A 20,893-nucleotide genomic window follows, 5' to 3' on the forward strand; every position below is an offset into this window, starting at 1 on the left:
ACACGAGCACTTATGTGTGTATTGAGTACAAACATAGATTTTCAGTGTGGCTGCGCTCCCTGCGCGACACGGCTGACGGGCAGCTGGCCCGCTGGCTGAAGTCCCTGGCGGCCTACGACTTCACCATCGAGCACCGTCGCGGCCAGGACCACGGCAACGTCGACGCCCTGTCCCGCCGCCCCTGCGACCCGGAGTGCCGGCACTGCTCCCGCCGAGACCTGCCCCTTCTGCCGGCTGAGGTCGCCGTCAGGCGCACGCGCCTGGTGGACGCTGACTCGCCGACTCCCTTGGACTTCCCCGTGCGGCCCAGGCCACGGACCCGGACATCGGCCCCATCATGCGCGCCGTGAAGGACGGCGTCCGACCCAGCAAGGAGTCGGTCAGTGACGCCGGTGCACCCACGAAGGCCCTGTAGTTGCAATGGCAGTCTCTCGACATCCGTGACAACCTGCTGTGCCGCCGCTTCGTGGACGACCGGGACCGCGCCACGCAAGCAGCTGATCCTGGCGCGGGTCTACGTCCGCGCCGTGCTCCGCACGCTGCACGACGCCCCGGGCACCGGCGGCCACCTGGGCCACAACAAGACGATCGCCAAGGTGCGGGTCCACTGGCCGGGACTCTGCCAGCATGGAGACGCCAGGTCAAGGGTGCCTGTCCTGGGCCGTGCCACTACGGCGGGAGGTTCCCCTCGTCACCGGCTATGGCCTGGTGGCCACCCTACAGTGTTAGCACGTTGCACCGGGCGCCCCTACAACCACCAACAACCGCTACTTGTAAGCTAGTTAATCGGCAATTAACCTCATAATAAATCCTCGAACTGTGCAGACGTGTCTCCCCTCTCCTCTCTCGTCACTCCCTGACAATGTTTTGGATTCTATTAATCGCAACATTGATTTTGTGGTTACAATGAATGCTTACGGGCTGTAAATTTAGATTCATGAACATGCCATCAGATTTGATGTGCGTACTTTAACCTCGACCAGTAATCACTTCATCTTATAATATGTGCAATTGTGGTCTTGTCAACAGAGTTGGGGCACAAGGCGCAGGGCAGGCATACTTAAGACAGATAGAAATGTAAGTGAGAAATGAGTTTTATTTCAATGATTATCAAGGAAGGGCATGGCCATTCATATTATTTTAGCAACCATCTTAATTGAAGAAAGTGGTCATGCAAACACCATACAAGTAACCTTCATTACACATAGAGAAGGACAGAATGATAACTTCCTCAAAAATCTATTAACATCTTTGTCAAAAGACCAGAAAGTCAAAATTAAAAAGAAGTAGTAGAAATGAACAAAAGTAAGCTTAAAAAACAATTGTAACATAATTTCCAAAATCAGCACTTCTCGAAGAGAGTGCAACTTACAAATGATTCCCATTAAACAAACGAATCACAGAGTTAAAAATAAAGTGAACCACCACAGAAACACATGGAGAATGACAGAACTTCCTCTGTGTTCAAACATCTCTAAAATTCTTTATCAAAAGACCAGAAAGTCAAAACTAAAAAGAAGTAATAGAAATGAACAAAAGTAAGCTTAAAAAACAATTGGAACATAATTTCCAAAATCAGCACTTCTCGAAGAGAAAGCAACTTACAAATGATCCCCATTAAACAAACGAATCACAGAGTTAAAAATAAAGTGACCAACCACGGAGGACAGAACTTCCTCTGTGTTCAAAAATCTCCAAAATTCTTTATCAAAAACCAGAAAGTCAAAACTAAAAAGGAGAAAATAGACATGATCAAAAGCAAGCTTAAAAACCAAATTCCCAAAAACTGCACTTCCCTAAGAGAGTGCAACTTACAAAAGATTCCCATTAAACAAACAAATCACACAGTTAAAAACAAAGTGAACAACCACAGAAAATGAGAAGTTACTTTAAAAAGGAAGCCTTAGCCTTTTGGTACAATTTCTTGATCTTACTACGCAGCCAATGTGGCAAATTGTCAAGCAAACTAAAAAAATGTGACTCATCCTCCACAGGCTGCAACTGTGGCAGGTCGGAGAGGGTTTTTGACTCAGGTTTGAAACAGGAGAAGTAGGCCAAAATGCATTGTCTGCTCATGCCATCTACAGTGTCAAGAGCACTTGGACGGTTCAGTAGATCTTCTACTTCTTTTAAAACCGGAAAATCTGGAAACATCAATTTAAGGTTTATTTAGAGGTGAAATATTTCAAGCTAATGAACATCAATAAGACGACTAAGGTGCAGCATTTTAAAGCATGATTTGAGATTAGAATCTATAGAAATTTGGCACTGCTTCACAATTTGTACACTTGGTGCGGCATTGATAGCAGGTGTTTTTAGCAGCTACCCAAATACTGGCATGTCCAATACATGCTGCTAAACAGCCGCAAGGGTAGCAGCGTAACACCTCAGAACTGCAGTCCAACTTTTCCAAGCCGATACAGCACTTGTCAACTTTAATTCTTCGTCCCTCACCTTGAATGTCACTGTCACTGGATTCGTCAATCTGAAAAGAATAAAATTGAACATAACAATAAGTTTTGATGAAGAACGATAGACCTCCTACTTGACCTGGACAAAGCTTCCTACCATTTCAACATTATGTTGATCATCTTTGTTTCCAGGCACTGGATAAATTGAATAAGAAAACAAATAATTAAAAAAAAAAAACCAAAAGCACACTACCCAATAACCTCAAGAAATAAACCCATAAGAGGTGGTGCTCAGTAATGTTCAAAATAAGAAGTTAATTGGGAGTAACGCCTCAAATGTGAACGGCAGGAAAATTCAACCTGCATATGGTGACAAAGTTAAGCCTTTACTGTGCAAAATGCAAGGGATGCCAATTTTCAGTCAGCAATATTGGTGGGGAAAATGACATATACAAATAATGAATAAAATGAAATCTTACTCACTTGTTGGCTTGGCATCATCGTCACTGGATGAATCAATTGTAACAGCCTAGAAACACAAAAATAGTATTTAATACACACAAAGACATAAGTAGACTGTTCAAATACACTCATGACCATGCTTATGTAATATTTACTTCAGACTGAAATCAAGTCTCAAATATTACCTGTTTCACAACCTTCTTGGTCCCTTTAAGGGACAGTTTTGAGGACTTGCCTCTCTTGGGGAGTCCAACATCTGAATCATCATCGGACGAAGAAAATGTATATACATTTTTACTTGGTCCTGCCACATCAACATTTCTCTGCAAAATAACCAAAGGTTACTTAAAATGTTTAACTAGTGTTGTGGTATGAGTTAAACATTGAATATATTATATTGTATTCCATCTGTTAAAGAAGAGAAGAGATTCAGAAAAAAAAGAACATACCGAAGTTGTTGCCTTAGCATTAATCATCTGGCTTCTCAAATTGTACTTTCGGATTTCCGGTTTGGACTGCAAGAAGAAAAAGTATGACTAAAATGCAGCAATTCGAAACAGAGACAGTGTTATATTCGTGTAAGGTCCTTACAGAAGATGGTTGTGTTGGCAGACATTGTGGCTGGTTCATAACTACATTCTGTGCGTTGCCCTCTGCAGCATCATTAAGTTGACACTGGAAAAACAAAAATTTTGTTAAGAATTACTGTAGGGTACCAGAGCATCTATTTTCACTTCATAGCCAGATACATTTTTAAGCTACTTACTTGTACTGGCGCATCACTTGGACGCCACTGGAAAAATAAAACATAAGAATGAAAAACAAACTAGAATTAGATTCAAAATTAAAATTCAGCAATTCTACACAAAAACAGATTTATATTATACAAGGTGCTTACAGAAGATGGTTGTTGGGGTAGGTGTAGTGGCTGGTTCGAAATTGGATTCTGGGTGTTGCACTCTGCAGCATTACTAGGTTGCCACTAGAAAATAAAACAATTTTTGCAAATGCCATAATTCTCATAAAAAAACACCTCTACATACTGTTCACATGACATTCTTGAAAGGAACATACTGGGTTCTGTTGCCGGGTCCCAAGATTGAGCGACAGGTCTGTCTTGGCTACAGCACGTGCATCAGCATTAGGTACGGAGTGGGATGCTTTCATCTGTGGCACATGGAATGTTCCTGCCTCTTCAGATTGCATAATCACATTCTGGGCATTGCCCACTGCAGCATTACTAGGTTGCCACTAGAAAAATAAAACAATTGTTGCAAATGCCATAATTCTCAAACAAAAAAAACCACCTCTACATACTGTTCACATGACATTCTTGAAAGGAACATACTGGGTTCTGTTGCCGGGTCCCAAGATTGAGCGACAGGCCTGTCTTGGCTACAGCACGTACATCAGCATTAGGTACGGAGTGGGATGCTTTCATCTGTGGCACATGGAATGTTCCTGCCTCTTCAGATTGCATTCTCACATTCTGGCCATTGCCCACTGCAGCAAAATTAGGATGCCACTGGAAGAGGAAAAATGTTGTTGACAATTTCTGCATAGCAACAAAGTACCTATCTTTACTTCATAGCTGCTACATTTTTAAGCTACTCACTTGTACTGGCGCATCACTTGGACGCCACTGGAAAAAATAACACATTAGAATGAAGAACAAACGAGTATTTGATTAAAAATTAAAATTCAGCAATTCTACACAAAAACAGATTTATATTATACAAGGTGCTTACAGAAGATGGTTGTTGGGGTAGGTGTAGTGGCTGGTTCACAATTGGATTCTGGGTGTTGCACTCTGCAGCATTACTAGGTTGCCACTAGAAAAATAAAACAATTGTTGCAAATGCCATAATTCTAAAAAAAAACCTCTACATACTGTTCACATGACATTCTTGAAAGGAACATACTGGGTTCTGTTGCTGGGTCCGAAGATTGAGCGGCAGGTCTGTCTTGGCCACAGCACGTACATCAGCATCAGGTACGGAGTGGGATGCTTTCATCTGTGGCACATGGAATGTTCCTGCCTCTTCAGATGCATTCTCACATTCTGTCCATTGCCCACTGCAGCAAAATTAGGTTGCCACTGGAAGAGCAAAATATGTTGTTGACAATTTCTGTAGGGTAACAGAGCATCTATTTTCACTTCATAGCCAGATACATTTTTAAGCTACTCACTTGTACTGGCGCATCACTTGGACGCCACTGGAAAAAATAACACATTAGAATGAAAAACAAACTAGAATTTGATTAGAAATTAAAATTCAGCAATTCCACACAAAAACAGTTTTATATCATACAAGGTCCTTACAGAAGATGGTTGTTGTGGCAGGTATAGTGGCTGGTTCACAATTAGATTCGGAGTGTTGCACTCTGCAGCATTATTAGGTTGCCACTGGAAAAACAAAAAATTGTTGGAAATGCCATTATTCTCAGAAAAAAAAACACCTTTACATATTGTTCACATGACACTCTTGAAAGGAACATACTGGGTTCTGTTGCCGGGTCACAAGATTGAGCGGCTGGTCTGTCTTGGCTGCACTACCAGCGTTAGGTACGGAGTGGGATGCTTTAATCTGTGGCACATGGAATGTCGCTGCCTCTTCAGATTGCATTCTCACATTCTGTCCATTGCCCACTGCAGCAAAATTAGGTTGCCACTAGAAGAGCAAAAATATTGTTGACAATTTCTGCATAGCAACAAATCAACTATCTTTAAGCCTGCTACATTACTTACTTGTAGGGCTTGTAGATTAGGAAATGTTGCTGAAGAGTGGGGATTCACAATTTCCGACCCCATATTCAAAGGCTCTTCAGCACGGGCAATGCTTTGTGGTCCACTTACCACTTGAGGATTGTTCAGACTATCACTTGAACGGCACTGGAAAAATAACAAATGATAATAATGAAGCCGACGCCTCCTAAATAGAATAATCTTAACTGTCTGTGCTGAACCAAGACAACCCTAACTGCTCAGAGGTAGAGGAGGCTAAAACTGCTCATTAGCTCTCTTCAGTCCAAACCAGCGAGTCATAATATCACTGAAATACAGCTTCCACGTTTATATGCAAGGTTTATACTTTTTAACAAATCCATTGCCAAGAAATTTGATGCAGCATGTTGGCGTTACAGAATTTTATAAGAAATAGCTTTTTACGACGTACAATCTGCGCTGACGGTTAAGATTGTCTTAGATTAGTACTGACAGTTAGGATTATTCTATTAGGAGGCGTCGCAGTTATTTCAGAAAACTGTCCACACTGAACAATAAACACATACAAGCATTGGTTGTTGTTGAGAAATTGGAGCCATGAATCTGCGACTACGCATAACTGTCACCTCCTCAACTAGCTGCGGGTTTGGCTGTTAAAAGGGAAAAGACAAATGAATTAAAACCAAGTGCGAGTTCATAAAATTTCTACTTAATTACAATCCTATGGAAATCTAATGTTTTGAGTGAAAAATTAAGGTGATTGCAAGGAAGGCTTTCGAATTGAAATTGTTAGAAAGAGCCCATGAAGAGACCCGAATCACTCTGAAACTTGACCTTTATTTGAGTCTGTAGCTATTGCAACTTGCTCATCACAATCCCACGAAACCTAATGAAATCCTAGCCTCACGAGAAAAATAAGATGCTTTGACCATTAGGGTATAAAGCTCTCAATGAACCTTTGAATGAACTTGATGAACAAATCTTAGAATCAGAAGTACTATTGTACGACATCGCCTTAAGCATTGCAACTTTTACAGGCAGAAAGAGACGGGAACAAACAACACAGTTCAGATCCCATCCCAGTAATTGGTCACCACGTTCTTTTTGAAACGCGGACAAATAAACCTTTTGGTTTGGGCGAAGGAAGACAAGGATACCGTTCGATTATATTAGGACTTGAAGAGATTAATTGGAAAAATAATTAACAAGCGCTATGCGTAACCGCGTTAGTGCGAGCAGGACGGCGGAAAGATAATTTAGGCTTTGAAATAAAATTTCACTCACGGTCACTCGAAACTCTTTTCTACTAAAGAACTAGCCCATTCAATAGCGTTTTCAATTCAAACCGCGGCTAAGCAAAAGTCACGAAGCTCAGTACATGATGAAAGGTTAGACACACGTGATGGAGCTTGGCTGGCGTCAATGATAAAATTTTTATCTTGCCAAGACCAGTAATTCAACTTACAGGTGCAGATGTGGCGGTGAATGGCCACCCCGGAGGAGGCTTTGTAAAATCAATTGAATTGAAATCCATTTTGAGATTCGTTATCACCCTTGTCCCGATCACGCGCTGTGTCCAACGGTCCTTCCACCCTCGATCATGCGAACTGTACTACTGCGCACTGCGCTGCGCAACTTTATGGTATCCCCTCTGGGTGCGTTCAAAACTATGGTTCAAAATCTGGCTGGCGGATTGAGGCAGAACCGGAGGCCTCCTCTGATTTCCTTTGTATGAAATGCATTGATCAAAATGTTAGCAAGGCATCAAAACCTGACTGCAAAGTAAAATCACGAAAATAAACAGTTTGGTTCAGCCCCAGCCGCAGGCATGACATCAACCAGCTCTGACCGTTTGCACTGCATTCGCCGCCAAACTTGCGACGCGCACGAAACACAGCCTAAAAGTGTTACTGTGCTTCACTTGCTTCCTTCAAAACGAAGAAGTATCTCTGCTTGCAAGTATTATTTATTGCCAAATTTGACTGATAAGGTGATGGAAACAATGGACATTCCCGAAGGTAATATTCTACGCGCTCCATTTGTTGATTTACCGCCACATTTGGTTATCCATCCCGAGGCCATACAAGCATGAGGTGGACACCTGTGGCACCTAATTTCGTGAAAATATTATGTATTTGGCTTTTGGGAGGCTGTTGGCAAGTTGACCGCCACTGTCAGCATCGACCATGCCTTACCTGGCCGTGCTCTATGCAGTTTCCCTTGTACGCGATGGAAAAATCCTCCTTTGGTTAAGGAAATCATGCCTTGGCAGTCCAAGGGCTTCTGTGGATTATTTTTGAAGTTCCCAAATTTAACCTTGTTTTTTAAACGGATTGCTTTCGGGAAGTCTAAGTGTCATCATATCTCATGGGGTCCGATTCAGAATGTGTTCAGTTGTCAGCAAATGAACTCGTTTTGAGGTTTTTAACACTTATCATGGCCAGCAACTTATATGTTTTGAGTCGGAATTTCTTAATTCATGATGTGTGATGACAATTTTTGTTTGTCTATTTTAGAGGAATACATTTTTATAAGTAAATTTCTGTATCAATAATTTCAGAGTTGTGCCCAAGGCTCTTGGAAATTACTTCTAGGCACCGTCTTGTTAACCAAGGGAGCATTTTACCATGTAATAGCAATGCGTTGGGAACCCATGTACTGAAACATGTGCCTCATAAAATATTCCATACAATTTAAGTTTACTATGTTTTCACAGATGACCCCGCAATTGAATTGTTGAAGAATGTGGTGCAGTCAGAAGTCCAAAAAATGCAGGAAAAAATTTTGGATGAAATGAAAGGGCCTTTTAAGGCAGGTGTCAAGGAGAAACTGAAGTCTTTGAAGAAAGAGGTTGAAGAATGTGTCAAATTGCTGAAGGTGGAAATGATGAATGAAGTTAAGGAGGAAATTGAGAAATCTATATCGAAAGCGCTGCTGTCCTTGAAAACTGAAAAAGAAAAAGAGAGGAAGCGTGAACCATCTGATGAAGACGTGAGTAATCTGAGGGTAACTTTTCTTTCCTCATACTCTGACCTGAACCTTTCATTTTTACTCTTATCAATTGCTTTTCCCTCAGGACGAAGAAGAAGATGATGAGGATGATGACCTATCTGACCTTGAGGTATGTGTATATTTTTATTAATGGTATTAAACTTTCTTTAAATTGTTCTTTAGTTTATTTGCTTACTTCTCTCTATCTCAGACCCGCCTATGGGGAAAATCATATGGGGCTAAATCCTCTAAGCCCAAGCAGAAAAAGGGAGATGCAACAGATCAGCATGAGGAGGATGAGGAAGAAGACGATGAGGTATTTCAAAACTTTTATGAACTTCAATAGAAGCGTTTACAGTAGCTCACTGAATTTTTCCTCTCTGTCCTTAGGCTCCTCCTCCCAAGAAAAGAGGACGCAAGAAGGGTTCTAAAAATAAAACTCTATCCAAACCCCAACTAGCTGCAGAGCTGGCCAAACTTGAAGGCCAACTTAAGAAAAAGAAATAGTTTTACAACAGGATTCCTTTTTTTACAATCTAAAACACTTTGCATTTTTCTGCCTTCAGGCATTTTAAATTTTCTTAAACTCTGTTTGACGTTGTTTCATATTTGTTTGTAGTTGATTCAAACATTTGGTTTACTTGTTACCAGATTTCATCATTATTGTTTTTACTATTATGCTGTACTTTGCAGTGGAAAGTAATTATGTTCCAGTTTATTGGTGTTGAAACAACTGTTCCTCACTAACTAACTCAATAAACTGTAGGCACTTGATATGTTTTGATTGTCAAATGCAGGATATTGAAGGGAATAAATTTACACAATTAATGATGGAATTAAAACTTTACTTTCCCCACACACAACAAGTACTCCTGCACATCAAAGACATTGGAAACAATCTTCATCTGCCCATAAAATTGTCCGTAGATGGGTTTAGGCAAGACAGAAACATGGATAGAGATGACCATGATCTCAGCTATAGACCAGAGAAAAGATGAATGACAACTAACAACAGTAAAGATTCAGGAATAATCTTGAGATTTATGAACTAATTAATCAGAAAATACAGCAGAGGGTATGATTCAAAGTACCAAAACTCATCAGAAAGTATACAAGTCCAAATGGTGAGTTAAAACTTAAACTGATACATTAACTAAATCAGCAGGCATTAACTTACTTGATACAAACAGCAGAAAAATGTGCAAGTAGTAAACTAGTTTGACAAAAATAACTTAGAGTTCAAAGTGCAAGAGTTTTTACTCACAGCAGCTGAAATGCTAAGACAAGATATCAGCAAATTCTAAGCTGAGAAATGAAACAAATGGAGATATATTGTCCTTGAATTAAAGACAACTCAAAAACAACACATGCAAAAAAAAACCATGCCAAACAGCTACTCTCAACACAACTAAATAAAACCAACATTTCAAAGCAGCTTGCTTAAGTGAAAAATTTTTCGCAAACAGATATTACATCAAAGATAATTCCAATCGACATTGGTAATATGAGCCAGGAACCACACGTACTGGGTGAGCAAACTTGAGTGATAAAAACACAATTGTGACACTACAAAGTCCAAACAGAGCCAGTCAATATAAAATGACACGATTGCCATGCCATGGACATAACATTCAAATAAATCAGGAGACACAGGTGTACATAAATAATCACAGAATATTGGAATACATTACACACATCATTCATTGTCCTAAATTAGTGACACAAGCTAATTGTGCCACTACAGACTGTAGAAAATAATCAACAAACTTCGTGGACCAAGTAATGAGGGGGCTCAAGGACTATTTGGAATAATTGACCAAAGACCAATGTACACAGCCGAAGGAAGTGTAACTGCAGAGAATTTACTCAGGCCACACAGAAACGACTACCTGAGCCCAGAAAAGAGCCAGAAAAAGGTTGACAGCTACCATATGCTCAATCTAATACATCTTCCTGTGCCGTACAGTCATGACCATTAGATGGAAGGGCAATGTTGCCAAGCTTACTTTAGATAAAGATACTACAGAATGCTAGATAAAAGTAATGTTACATGATCAATTTCAGTTAAACGATATAAACACATTAAAAAACAGACAGACAATAAAAATTATTTTCTTCACATGGGAAACCGAGAAATATTGCATTGCATAACAGACTCAAGAGAAACTATAAGCATTTGTTACCTGACAGTTTCTCCCAAAATAAATCCCAGATTAATACCAGTCTGATACAAAGTCACGGACAACTGTTGAAAAGAGATTCCCTATCCTCTTCTTTTGCACTGTCGATTCATCCACATTACAGCAAGAGGTATAATACCATGCAGCTCCTGCAATAAGAAAAAATCAACCAATAAGATGAACACGTTAAAAGATACGTTTGGTTGTTGAATGAATATGAGCAATGACAAAACTTACTCTCTTAATAAAACACACTGCTTCTCCCTGCATGAAATCCAAAGGACACCATGACCATAGGCTTCTCATTTCACCGCTGCAAAAATTACACAATGAAATGAAAAAAAATGACACATGAAGGTGCTACATAGCAGTTAATTGAAAGGAATGCAATAACTGCTGTCATTTAACAAGCGGAGACAAACAAGAGTGAGAGTAAGGGGAGGTCAAGCCACCTTAAGTAATATCTAACACAAGAATATTCATGACAACAGCTTGTTAGACTTAAATCTCTCGATGTAATATTACTTGTAATGGCAGCACGCACTTACCTGTCTTGAGGAGGTCAGCAGTTTATTGCATTTGGGAATGCTCCAAGTACTTCAAAGGATGAAGCAATTATCCGCATTCTCTAGTCCTCTCACTGGAGAGGATAACTGAAGAGACAGACAAGACTGTTGTTTATCTGTCAACAAGCTACACTCTAGTTTGAAGCTAGTGATGGTGACGGTAATTTCAGCAGATCTTTCCCCTCTAAAAATACTATCATCCAGGCTAAAAGAAACAAAGTGCACAAAACAATTCACAGATGTACTCAAGCCTCTAAATAACAGAACATAAACTAGTTGCCTCAAAAGAGGCAACAAAGAGTCAAGACTCCTGGCAGAGCAAAGAACAGAGTGAATGCAGCCAGGTCTCAATTATTATTGTTTGACAGCATAAAATACAAGACAAAAAAATATATATTTACTTTACACAAACAAAAACTATAACAAGTCACTTCATAGTCATGCACTTGAAAGAAAATTATTTTCTATAACTAGGGCACTGTACAGGGGGTAGATACTTCACTGCACACATTTAATGAGCAAAGCGAGCTCCAAATGGCACTCCCAGTCCTGCTAATTTGGCCTTATTTGAATAGTCCAGAGTGAAAATTAGCTATTTCGTAGTTTTAAATCAGCTGTTAAAAAGCAGAGGTAAATAATGGAAGGGGTGGAACTATTCCTTATTCAACTTAGCAACTCACCCAAGTGAGAATAGCAAATCATGTTTCTCTCCAGACCAGTTCCACCCAAGAGGCTCAACATAAAGCAATGTAGCTACTCACCCACGAGAGAATGGAAAATCGTGTTTCTTTCCATGCCCAGTTCCACCCAAGAGGGCCGTACAAAGAAAAGCAGATGTAATTTGGAATGCCTTCACCACTGTCACACTTTTCACTTCATAAACTAGAACTACAGACAATATCTGAGTGACATTGCAGTAGAAACGAACTATGGGTGTGCAAATATCAACAGCTTATCCCATGCTTTGTACTTGAGGTAGGAAATCCAGAAAGCCACTATTATGTTATATCGAGCACAGCCTTGAGTCTAGCCTCAATGTGTAGGACATAACCCTACAGGCCTCACACCAATCTTAAAAAATTCCATATTCTTTCAAAATTACAGAGTGACAGGTGGGAGAAAATAATATAACCCTGAATTCTTTAGGTAGTTCGCATAACCTCCACAAAGATGGAACTGAAACAAAACGAGCAGACGCGTCCAGGACGCGGTCTACAATAGCACGAGCGCTTTATAAATATCTGATTGTCGTCGCACATTCATCACAAAGATTTTTTTTTTTAAATTAACAAGTTCAATATCAAGTAGAAGACCACTGCAGAAGGCAGAAGTCAATTCGAAAGAAGCGACAGTATCGTCTGATTCGAAGTAAATAGTTCACGATCAGTTGCAAGAAATATTCTCATTTGCTACTGTGTACCTTTTCCATAGAGCATTACCGTAGAAATTATTACTTTGGATTAGGCATCTATTTTCTGCTCTGCTGGCCCGACAGACAATGTTGTTGTTTTCGGTCGTCGGTCGGTCCGCCATGATGGCAGTGATGGCAGGCGGTGGCTGTACCAACGTACGCCACTTTTCGAAAGAAAATAATTGAACACCACGCAATTCGGTCATGAAAGCCTCAGAGAGCTAACAAATAATTTTAACTCTATTATTTTTGTTCATAATTACAGGTCCTTTTTCAAAGTGCCACAATAAATAACGCGGCCACAGGTGAACTTCATCGGACAACAGTTGGCTAACAGCGCATCGTAACGGTTCGGCAAGTTCGGCTCCACCACACGTTTGAACTTGATATCGGACAACGGTCCTTCTTGAATCAGGAATCCAATTAACCGGATTATTTCTCAATTGTGCTGTTAAAGCAAAATGAAGGGACGCGTGAACAACAGACTTTACTTTCTGATTCAAATGCGCACAGAACTACTTCGCTTCGAGAAGAAATAGTGTTGAGGTAAGTCCCACGAACTCTTGAAACCTCTCGTTTCAAAGCAGACCGTATTTTGACTTTTCACCGGTGTTTATCCTATGTTTTGTATGTTTTCAGTTCCATCTCCTTCATTGAATCGTGCCATTAGATGATTGGCATCCGGGAAGGTTTCGCTGTGCAACTGTTGAGGTTAAGAAAGGCACCACGGCAGCTTCGTCTCTACTGTTGCCCTGTTCAAAGAAACATCATCCCTGCGCCCAGCTAAAAGCTAAGTAACCGCTTCATTCTTATCGCTCCTTTAATTCTGTCCGTGCCCTCCAACATCCCTCCTATTTCAGTGCCTTGGTGCTGCAGATTTCAGCGCTACCTCTCAGTGCTTGTTAACTTTTTGCCCGATATGTTGTTTTCACAAACTGGTTATTCCTTTGAACTTGCTTTTGTTACCTGGATGTCTGTCCTGCCTGTGACTTTGCCTTGTGAATATGTTACTGTACATTTTGCTTTGATACCTGTTCTGTCTCGGTCTTTGTGTTAATGAGCGTCAGTGTCTTTTGTCAGTCTGCTCTTTGGATCGTATTTGTCAATTTGACTGTTTCCGTGTGCTTGCGTGAATGTGATACGTCTGTGATTTCTTGTGGCTCTGCTGCCTAGGTGTTTCCTTGCCTCTCTCTTGATTTATGAAAAATGTTCACTCTATGCCCGTTCTGCTGACCCAACTGTTTGTGCCTCTCAAATGGTGTATTGTCTGTTACTTTTGTTTTACCTTGATTGGATTTTTGTTTGCCCTCCTTTATGCTCTGTTTGTATGATTGAATTGTTTTGCCATGCTAGTGTACTTGTGGCTCTGCTCTTGTCATCTGTGTGATTGTAAGTCAATTTTGCTTGGCTTGTTTCCTGTGTCTGTCTTTGCTCTCATATTGTGAATGTTCTGTCCTCAAATAGGCCTGCTGTTCAGCTTTTTTAAAATTGTTTGTTTGTTTGCCATCGGTGTGTTGTGCATTGTTGCATTGCTGTCTTGAAGTGTCTTGACTGACTCTCATTGCTTTGTCTTGAGTGACTATGTGGTTGTCGATCTTGTCTGGTCTCTATGGCATAGTTTGCAATTGGAGTCAGTGTTCCAGTCTACATCTTCGTTTGTGCCTCTCTAATGGTGTATTGTCTGTTACTTTTGTTTTACCTCAATTGGATTTTGGTTTGCCTTCCTTAATGCTCTGTTTGTATGATTGAATTGTCTTGCCTTACTAGTGTACTTGTTGCTATGCTCTTCTCATATGTGTCATCACTAAGCTGAAGTGTTATGAATCTTACATTAAATTCTACTACTTGTGTCAAAGGGGACATTGTCTGCTTTATGAAGTGTTTGATCTGTGTATTGACTTCATTCATAGTGTGCTATGTAATTTGTTACCTTGGTTTCCTTTTGAAATAAGTTGGTGTAGTGGTTAATTAATGAATGATGACATCACTTGTGAGAGACTTGGGTATCCTTGTTCATATTTTCCTTGTTTCAATGTGCTTTGATCTGAATCTGACTGACCTTGTGCATGAGTTATGTTGCTTCTTGTAGTATTTGTCTTCAATTCTCAAGTGAATAGTGTTCATGACTGAGTTTGCACTCCCTGTCTCTCCTATTAAGTGAAGTTTTGATTGTACTGTGTGTAGGCTTGTATCTGGAGCTTTACAGTTTTTCCTCCATGCTGTGGTTTGATTGTTAAATTTTATTTATTTTGCAAGTACCATCATTGCTTCTAGAGCTGGATCACTTTTGTGCTATGTCGTTCCCTGTCATAAAAAGCTTGAAATGTTTTAGATCATGACCCTGGCTTCCTCCTTGGACTATTCCATTCTCCAGCTTGCTGTTACTGAAGTTCACCAGACTTCCACTGTCTCGCACAAGGGCTTCAAGGCACACCCCCAATGTAGTGTAAGTTTTTCTTTTTTCCCACCTACCCTCTTGTCTCATGTGTTTTGTGCATTGCCCTTTTGTGATGAATTTTTTTAATTATCGTTATTTTATCTGCACTGTCCCCTTTGGCCTGTTTAATGAAACTTTTTTTATTTTATTGTTGTGAAAGTGTGTTTGTTGTTCTTTCTCTCTTGACGTCAGACCAGGGTTGACCAGGGTTGCCAGCGACACATTCTTCACTATTTCTGAGGTGACTACACGATTTATACTATTCGCATCAGACTCTTCATTCCTTATGCACTTTGAACTTAAAACTACTTTTATTTTGCCTGTATTTCTTCTGTAATTTTTAATTTCTGTGATATGAAACTGTCTTTCCTTGTTGGTTGATATGCTTGTATTGGCAATCAGTATGTTAGGTGCTAGTGTTAGTCTTTCTGTCATTATTGCTGTAATGAGCAATGTCACCCGATACCTCTTGCCTTATTTATAGATTTGTTCCTTTGATAGTATCTTATAACTTGCCTCCTGATCATGTTATCATTTGCCTATGCCTCCCATTCAGCTCTTCCTTTTGGTATAGCTACTTCTTACTCTTAAAATTTCCTATGTTTGTGGGTTCTCCAGTAATCTCCTGGTGGTCTTCGCCTCACTCACCGACTCTGCTTGATGTCAAACTGGAAGGTGTGATGGTGTCAGAATGGTGGAATCCTGAATCGAAGAAGCTGCAGTGCCCCATGGAATTATTTTCAATCTGCATTCCAATGTGAGTAACATCGCATATTTTTATTGCTCTTGATTTTAATATCTGCCCTTGCCTTCATTTGGTGTTTTCCTTTGTAGGTTTTACCTAAGTTGCATCCCATTTTCCCCCAAGATGGACCTTCAATCCAAGCCAAGCCTTCAAGTTTCCGCATCGTTCGATCTGGAGACTTAATTCAAGCGCTTTGCCTGCTTACGAAACCCCTGGACTGAGGGCATTTAGTATGGATCTGAATCAGCACAAGAGCCATTTTCAGATGAGCAGCTACATGAGAACAATGCACTGTGTTTGTTTCAACTTCGATTACCAACTGAATTTGATTAAAATCTGTTAAGGTAGTACTTTTCTGCTTCATTCATCATCCACCCTAAACAACTATCATTAACTCATCAACTATAATTAACTCACTATCATAAACACACTCATTTCTTACTGTGAGATAAATAACGACCACACTCCAGGCCTTAGGAACAACGGTACAAGAGCTTAAGAAAGCAAATTTTCCTTGTGACCATGAAGTTTTATCTTAATTAGAATCTTTACTCAACTCCTAAGATGATAGACAGAAATGAGGCCCAGCTCCTTGCCACACAGAAGTAGTGAAAACATAGCACACCAGTAATAGCAGAAACAGAAACAGTAAATAATGCTATGGCTCATTTAAAGGGGTTTTCAAACGTACAGACTTATTCGCTCTTTCAGGATGTTGAATAATGGCCCAAAAGAGTAGCTATTTCTGTTGCTCTTGCTAAGTTCTCATGTCATGTGGATCTTAATTAAAAAATGCAGCATAAAAATTAATTGCCGCCTAAAGTAACAGTAAGCAGGTCACCAAACTTACATTGCTTCTAATGTGACAAACTAGGGCATAAATGCTCACAGCTACATCAGTAAAATTGAGATATTTCTTTATTTGGGTTGACACCTCAAGAACAAAAAATTGAACAAGAAGACACAATAAAGGAACTTTAAAATTAATGATTTTTTAAGAAGGTGGGGAACAATGCAATTTAGAAGATTTACCCCTAAGAAAAGAAATGCGCAGTTATAATACTAGAAACGACACAGACATACAGGCTATATCAAGTTAAGGAAATTCACAGTTCACAATTCACAATTCACAGTTCACAGATAGGGTGAGGGGTGAGGCGGGGAGCTGCGAATTGTGAATTGTGAATACTCCCCGCCTCACTTCTCACCCTATCTGTGAACTGTGAATTGTGAATTGTGAACTGTGAATTTCCTTAACTTGATATAGCCACACATTGAGTTCTACACAACAGTAGTTGATAGAAATAACCCATTATGCATGGGATCTCAATTGTTTAATAGACTCCCTAAAGAAATTCAGGATATGAGAGACAAACCTAAAATCTTTAAAAATGTTCTCAAAAAGTTCCTCACACAAAAAGAGCCGTAAATTCAGGGTGACCTTTGAAAACTTTCTCTGAAACTGCTGGGGTGACTTTATATTTTCTATCTTATGCTCGTGGTGCTGTGCTTTGCACTTTGTTCTTGACTTGCGTAAAAAACTTATGTAAATCCTGTAAATTTTTACCGCAATAAATACAAATACATAAATTCTTCACCACCCCTACATACAGATCAAGTTACGACACCTAAAATATTGGTGAGACCAGTGTACACCGGAGAATCAATATGCTCACAGCCTCAGCAGTGGAATTGAAATATTAGTTTATACATGCTGACACTGCATGTGCTCCATCAAGGGTGTAATGCAATGTGTACGACAAAAACAAAATAAAAACTATACTTTAACAAGGCAGGGAGCAATACATACAGTGCTTACGTACAGAGGCATAGCAAAGGCACAGAGAAAATAGAAACATAAGTCATTTTGCTAAAGGAATTGGATCTCACTTCCCCACTAGTTAAGTTCAGTTCAATGATTCTTGCTTGAAGCCAGAAATATAATAGGAGTAATACATGAGGACTGAAGCAAGATGAATTGTCACTGTACTTTAACATGCACATCAAATACTAAATATATCCAAAAGTCAGATACAAAACTAACAAAGTTTGTTCTAAAAATGCTATCTTACAAACATTTCAAAATAATCCTGAGTCAGAATGTAGCCCTCCTGGGAAATAAACCAAATAAACCAATGCCTATTCCTGTGAAGTTGCTGCTGTTGCTCAAACTCTCAGTGCAAACTTTCACAAACAAATCTCCAAAATGGTAGCATTACCAGTTTGAAATTCAAGTTTCCCATGAATAGTCTTGTCATCTGATTAAAAAATACCAAGCAAGAAGCTTCCAACTAAGTAAGGACTACAGTTGCTAAATAAACGAACCATTGTTCAGTATAAACAATTTTATCTGAAATTGAGTGTCTTTACCAGGAAAAATTGTCAACTCCCCTTGAAAAATTAAAATAAAAGAGCTTATTACTAAATCTTTATCTGCCCCAAGTTCAACAGAGTCAGGAGGTCTTGGGCAGCAAGATAAGACAGAGAGACAAAAAATTTGACAATGTGACATGGGCACTCACCCAGCCAATGGAGAGAAACCATCTTTACGACTATCTCTGGCCACATCAAAACAATATGATACGCCTCGATACACTGATATAAACCAATAAATTTTATACTTTGCCCTGTTATATCTCAAGTAAATAGTTGTGATCACTGTAATCAAAAGCCACTAGCACTTGCATTCAAACAAAGGAACATGGTTTGTTTGAATATTTAGATATGGACTTCACGGAAACACATTATGCGGGGAAAATGTCACTGTGAAAGCAGTCCAAGCAAAGCTGTTGGAGGCGAAGAAGCCTGAAGCAGTCCCGAAGTGTTGCCATCTCTTTTTGAACATGATCCAGACTACACGATCCAGCTCCAGAATGGTTCGATAGTCTTTGAAGAACCCTGAGAGAAGAAAAAGTTACAAATAAAAATATTACCTAAAATCGAAAAAGAATAATATTATGGACACAATGAAACAAACCTTATGGCAAAGTTGTCAGGGTTATTGATGTGACGAGTTGGAGTAGACTTGGTGGAATCACAACACTCAAGCGAACAGATTCAGCACTCCCCTTGCAGCCACCTGCAATAAGAAACAGCATGAATCCATTCGATTGTTTATACTTGAAAACAGAAATTGTACGCTTCGAATGAATGTGAAGCAAATATAGCAGCTTCTGACTTGCCACATAATATCTTTATGAATACATATTGAATGATCATGCGTATGATATTGCATGCAGGGGAAAATAAAGAAAACCTAACTATTTCTACATTGCCAGAACAGTGAAAAATTCACCATGAACGAACCTAACCTAAGATGGATATTTGTTTCAATGAAGTATCAGACTATTAAGCTGAACGATTGAAGGGCAGAACGGTAGAACGGCAGAACTAGCAACACGAACTCAACAATGCGTAGTGGCAAAGTAGCTGCCGGCGACTCGTTCAAACTGCATTTTCGTTACCAATTATTAAAACCTTTCTTCCTTCACTTCGGCTGCTCGGCGTTGTTGTTGTTAGTTTTAGTTTTTGGTGTGCCGACCGAAGAGATTGCACAAGTGTCCGCCACATAAAGTAGGGCGCGCTGAGCGCGTTCCGGCCGCCGACGTAGTTCTACCAGCGGCCACCACACAAAGATAGAGCGCGCAGCGGACGCTACCTACGACGAGTGCGAAGGGTTGCCTACCTGTAGGGCGCTGGAGGCTTTCCCGCAGCTCTGGCGCCTGGGCACGCATTGGGGAGTAAGCTGGTGAACTGACGACGAATATCTCGGGATGGCGTGTCGTCCGTTCATGTAGTGCCGCCAGAGCTCAGTAAAAATGTCACCTGCAACAGAGTGGTTGTGAAAAGCATCGCAGAAATGTCACGATAGGGGGGCGCGAATACGAACTGAAACGGCATGAGTGGTTGTGGGGGAGAGGAGTAAATACGTTTCTCTTTGCTAGTTATGCGGTTTTCGAGCCCGCAACGTGGAGTCCGCGGTTCAAAGGCCGTCAGCAGAGAGAAACAGTAATTTCCTCCCCGGAATTCCCTGGGCCAACTACGCCTCAGCCCGCGCGCGAGTGCATTGAGCGTGTACGACGCAGACAGGGCCAACAGGTGCGTTTCTGTCAGATGGCATGCGCTCCAAAAAGTGTAGTCGAGTGCAGTCGAAAGCGAGAAAAGTGGCGAGAGTGTAAGCCGATAAGTTTGGTGACGCTTTCTGACACGATCGAGTCGGAATGGTTGCGTACCTCGTTGGCGCTACCGAGCGCGCAGCGAAGATTGCCTACCTCTCGGGCGTTTTCGGGCGCGCAGTCTGATTTCGTAGGGGAGGCAACGGAACGAACGTTGAACGCCGATACCTACGAGTTGCTGGTGCGGTCGCTGGACTGGCCACGCTCTGGGGATCAGACCAAGACTGCGACTGGCTCGAAATCCGAAGCCGCTCCAGAGACCTCCCTTCCGGCGCTCACACTGACAAGCTGGTGGCAAGTACCGGGCAGTTCGCGCGCCGTCCTCTGAAACAGTGTACAGGGTTCTGAAAGCATCGCAGTAAAACATCGAGTGCGAAGAAGCAGTGCGAAAAAGAAACAACGGTGCAAAGCCTCAGCGGGGCTGCATGCAGGCAGGGTAATAAACCCAATTTCTCTTTGCACGGGATTCGAGCCGCGGACTGCAGAGTAAGTTACGTCCATTCTGCAGTCCGCGGTTCAGAGACCGTCCTTAGAGAGTAGCGGTGTACCCCATTCCCAGGCTTCCCTCTCGGGCCCACAGCAGCAGTGCACCTAATGCACACGGTGCATTGAGGGTGCATGCCACATGCAGACCCGACGTAAGGTTGAACGTCCTGTGTTCAGCACCACGAAAGGTGAATAGCGCAAAAAGCATACACTCTCAGACCTTCACTGATTATTTTTTCTAAATTGTAGAAAATTTACTCTACAGCTTACTGATTTTAGAGCGTTACTATGATATAGTAAATAT

At 40.8% G+C, this 20,893-nt stretch overlaps 2 protein-coding genes and 3 long non-coding RNA genes across 7 annotated transcripts; 2 read left to right on the forward strand and 3 right to left on the reverse strand.

The window, feature by feature from the left end:
- Positions 1 to 924: 924 nt before the first annotated feature.
- LOC117642409 lies at positions 925 to 7,189 on the reverse strand. 2 transcript variants are annotated; one of them, XM_034380593.1, is made up of 17 exons: positions 7,064 to 7,189; positions 6,165 to 6,248; positions 5,623 to 5,766; positions 5,375 to 5,545; positions 4,622 to 4,705; positions 4,489 to 4,515; positions 4,222 to 4,398; positions 3,948 to 4,124; positions 3,772 to 3,855; positions 3,640 to 3,666; positions 3,465 to 3,548; positions 3,323 to 3,388; positions 3,059 to 3,196; positions 2,895 to 2,940; positions 2,569 to 2,606; positions 2,455 to 2,485; positions 925 to 2,144 (listed from the first exon to the last, which is right to left on the reverse strand). In XM_034380593.1, exons 1-17 carry the CDS (start codon positions 7,130 to 7,132, stop codon positions 1,885 to 1,887), a joined length of 1,707 nt encoding a protein of 568 aa, XP_034236484.1. In that variant the 5' UTR covers positions 7,133 to 7,189; the 3' UTR covers positions 925 to 1,884. The 2 variants fall into 2 exon arrangements, with proteins under 2 accessions (XP_034236484.1, XP_034236485.1); XM_034380594.1 differs by lacking the exons at positions 5,375 to 5,545; positions 5,623 to 5,766; positions 6,165 to 6,248; positions 7,064 to 7,189 and adding exons at positions 4,796 to 4,971; positions 5,064 to 5,090; positions 5,197 to 5,274.
- Positions 7,190 to 7,396: 207 nt separating this feature from the next.
- Positions 7,397 to 9,340, forward strand: LOC117642426 (ABC transporter F family member 4-like). Its single transcript, XM_034380645.1, has 5 exons — positions 7,397 to 7,616; positions 8,315 to 8,589; positions 8,675 to 8,719; positions 8,801 to 8,905; positions 8,980 to 9,340. Exons 1-5 carry the CDS (start codon positions 7,427 to 7,429, stop codon positions 9,094 to 9,096), a joined length of 732 nt encoding a protein of 243 aa, XP_034236536.1. The 5' UTR covers positions 7,397 to 7,426; the 3' UTR covers positions 9,097 to 9,340.
- Positions 9,341 to 9,438: 98 nt separating this feature from the next.
- On the reverse strand, positions 9,439 to 12,593 carry LOC117642440. 2 transcript variants are annotated; one of them, XR_004587568.1, is made up of 4 exons: positions 12,097 to 12,593; positions 11,318 to 11,422; positions 11,007 to 11,082; positions 9,439 to 10,918 (listed from the first exon to the last, which is right to left on the reverse strand). It is a non-coding gene; the product is annotated as an uncharacterized LOC117642440 (long non-coding RNA). The 2 variants fall into 2 exon arrangements; XR_004587567.1 differs by having other exon boundaries at positions 11,318 to 12,593.
- Positions 12,594 to 13,383: 790 nt separating this feature from the next.
- On the forward strand, positions 13,384 to 17,006 carry LOC117642441. The gene is made up of 4 exons (XR_004587569.1): positions 13,384 to 15,192; positions 15,376 to 15,424; positions 15,802 to 15,940; positions 16,018 to 17,006. It is a non-coding gene; the product is annotated as an uncharacterized LOC117642441 (long non-coding RNA).
- Positions 17,007 to 17,694: 688 nt separating this feature from the next.
- On the reverse strand, positions 17,695 to 20,453 carry LOC117642439. The gene is made up of 4 exons (XR_004587566.1): positions 20,272 to 20,453; positions 19,614 to 19,753; positions 18,906 to 19,007; positions 17,695 to 18,826 (listed from the first exon to the last, which is right to left on the reverse strand). It is a non-coding gene; the product is annotated as an uncharacterized LOC117642439 (long non-coding RNA).
- Positions 20,454 to 20,893: the final 440 nt, after the last annotated feature.

This window comes from Thrips palmi, unplaced genomic scaffold (genome assembly GCF_012932325.1).
Source record: "Thrips palmi isolate BJ-2018 unplaced genomic scaffold, TpBJ-2018v1 HiC_scaffold_16, whole genome shotgun sequence".
Taxonomy (NCBI): domain Eukaryota; kingdom Metazoa; phylum Arthropoda; class Insecta; order Thysanoptera; family Thripidae; genus Thrips; species Thrips palmi.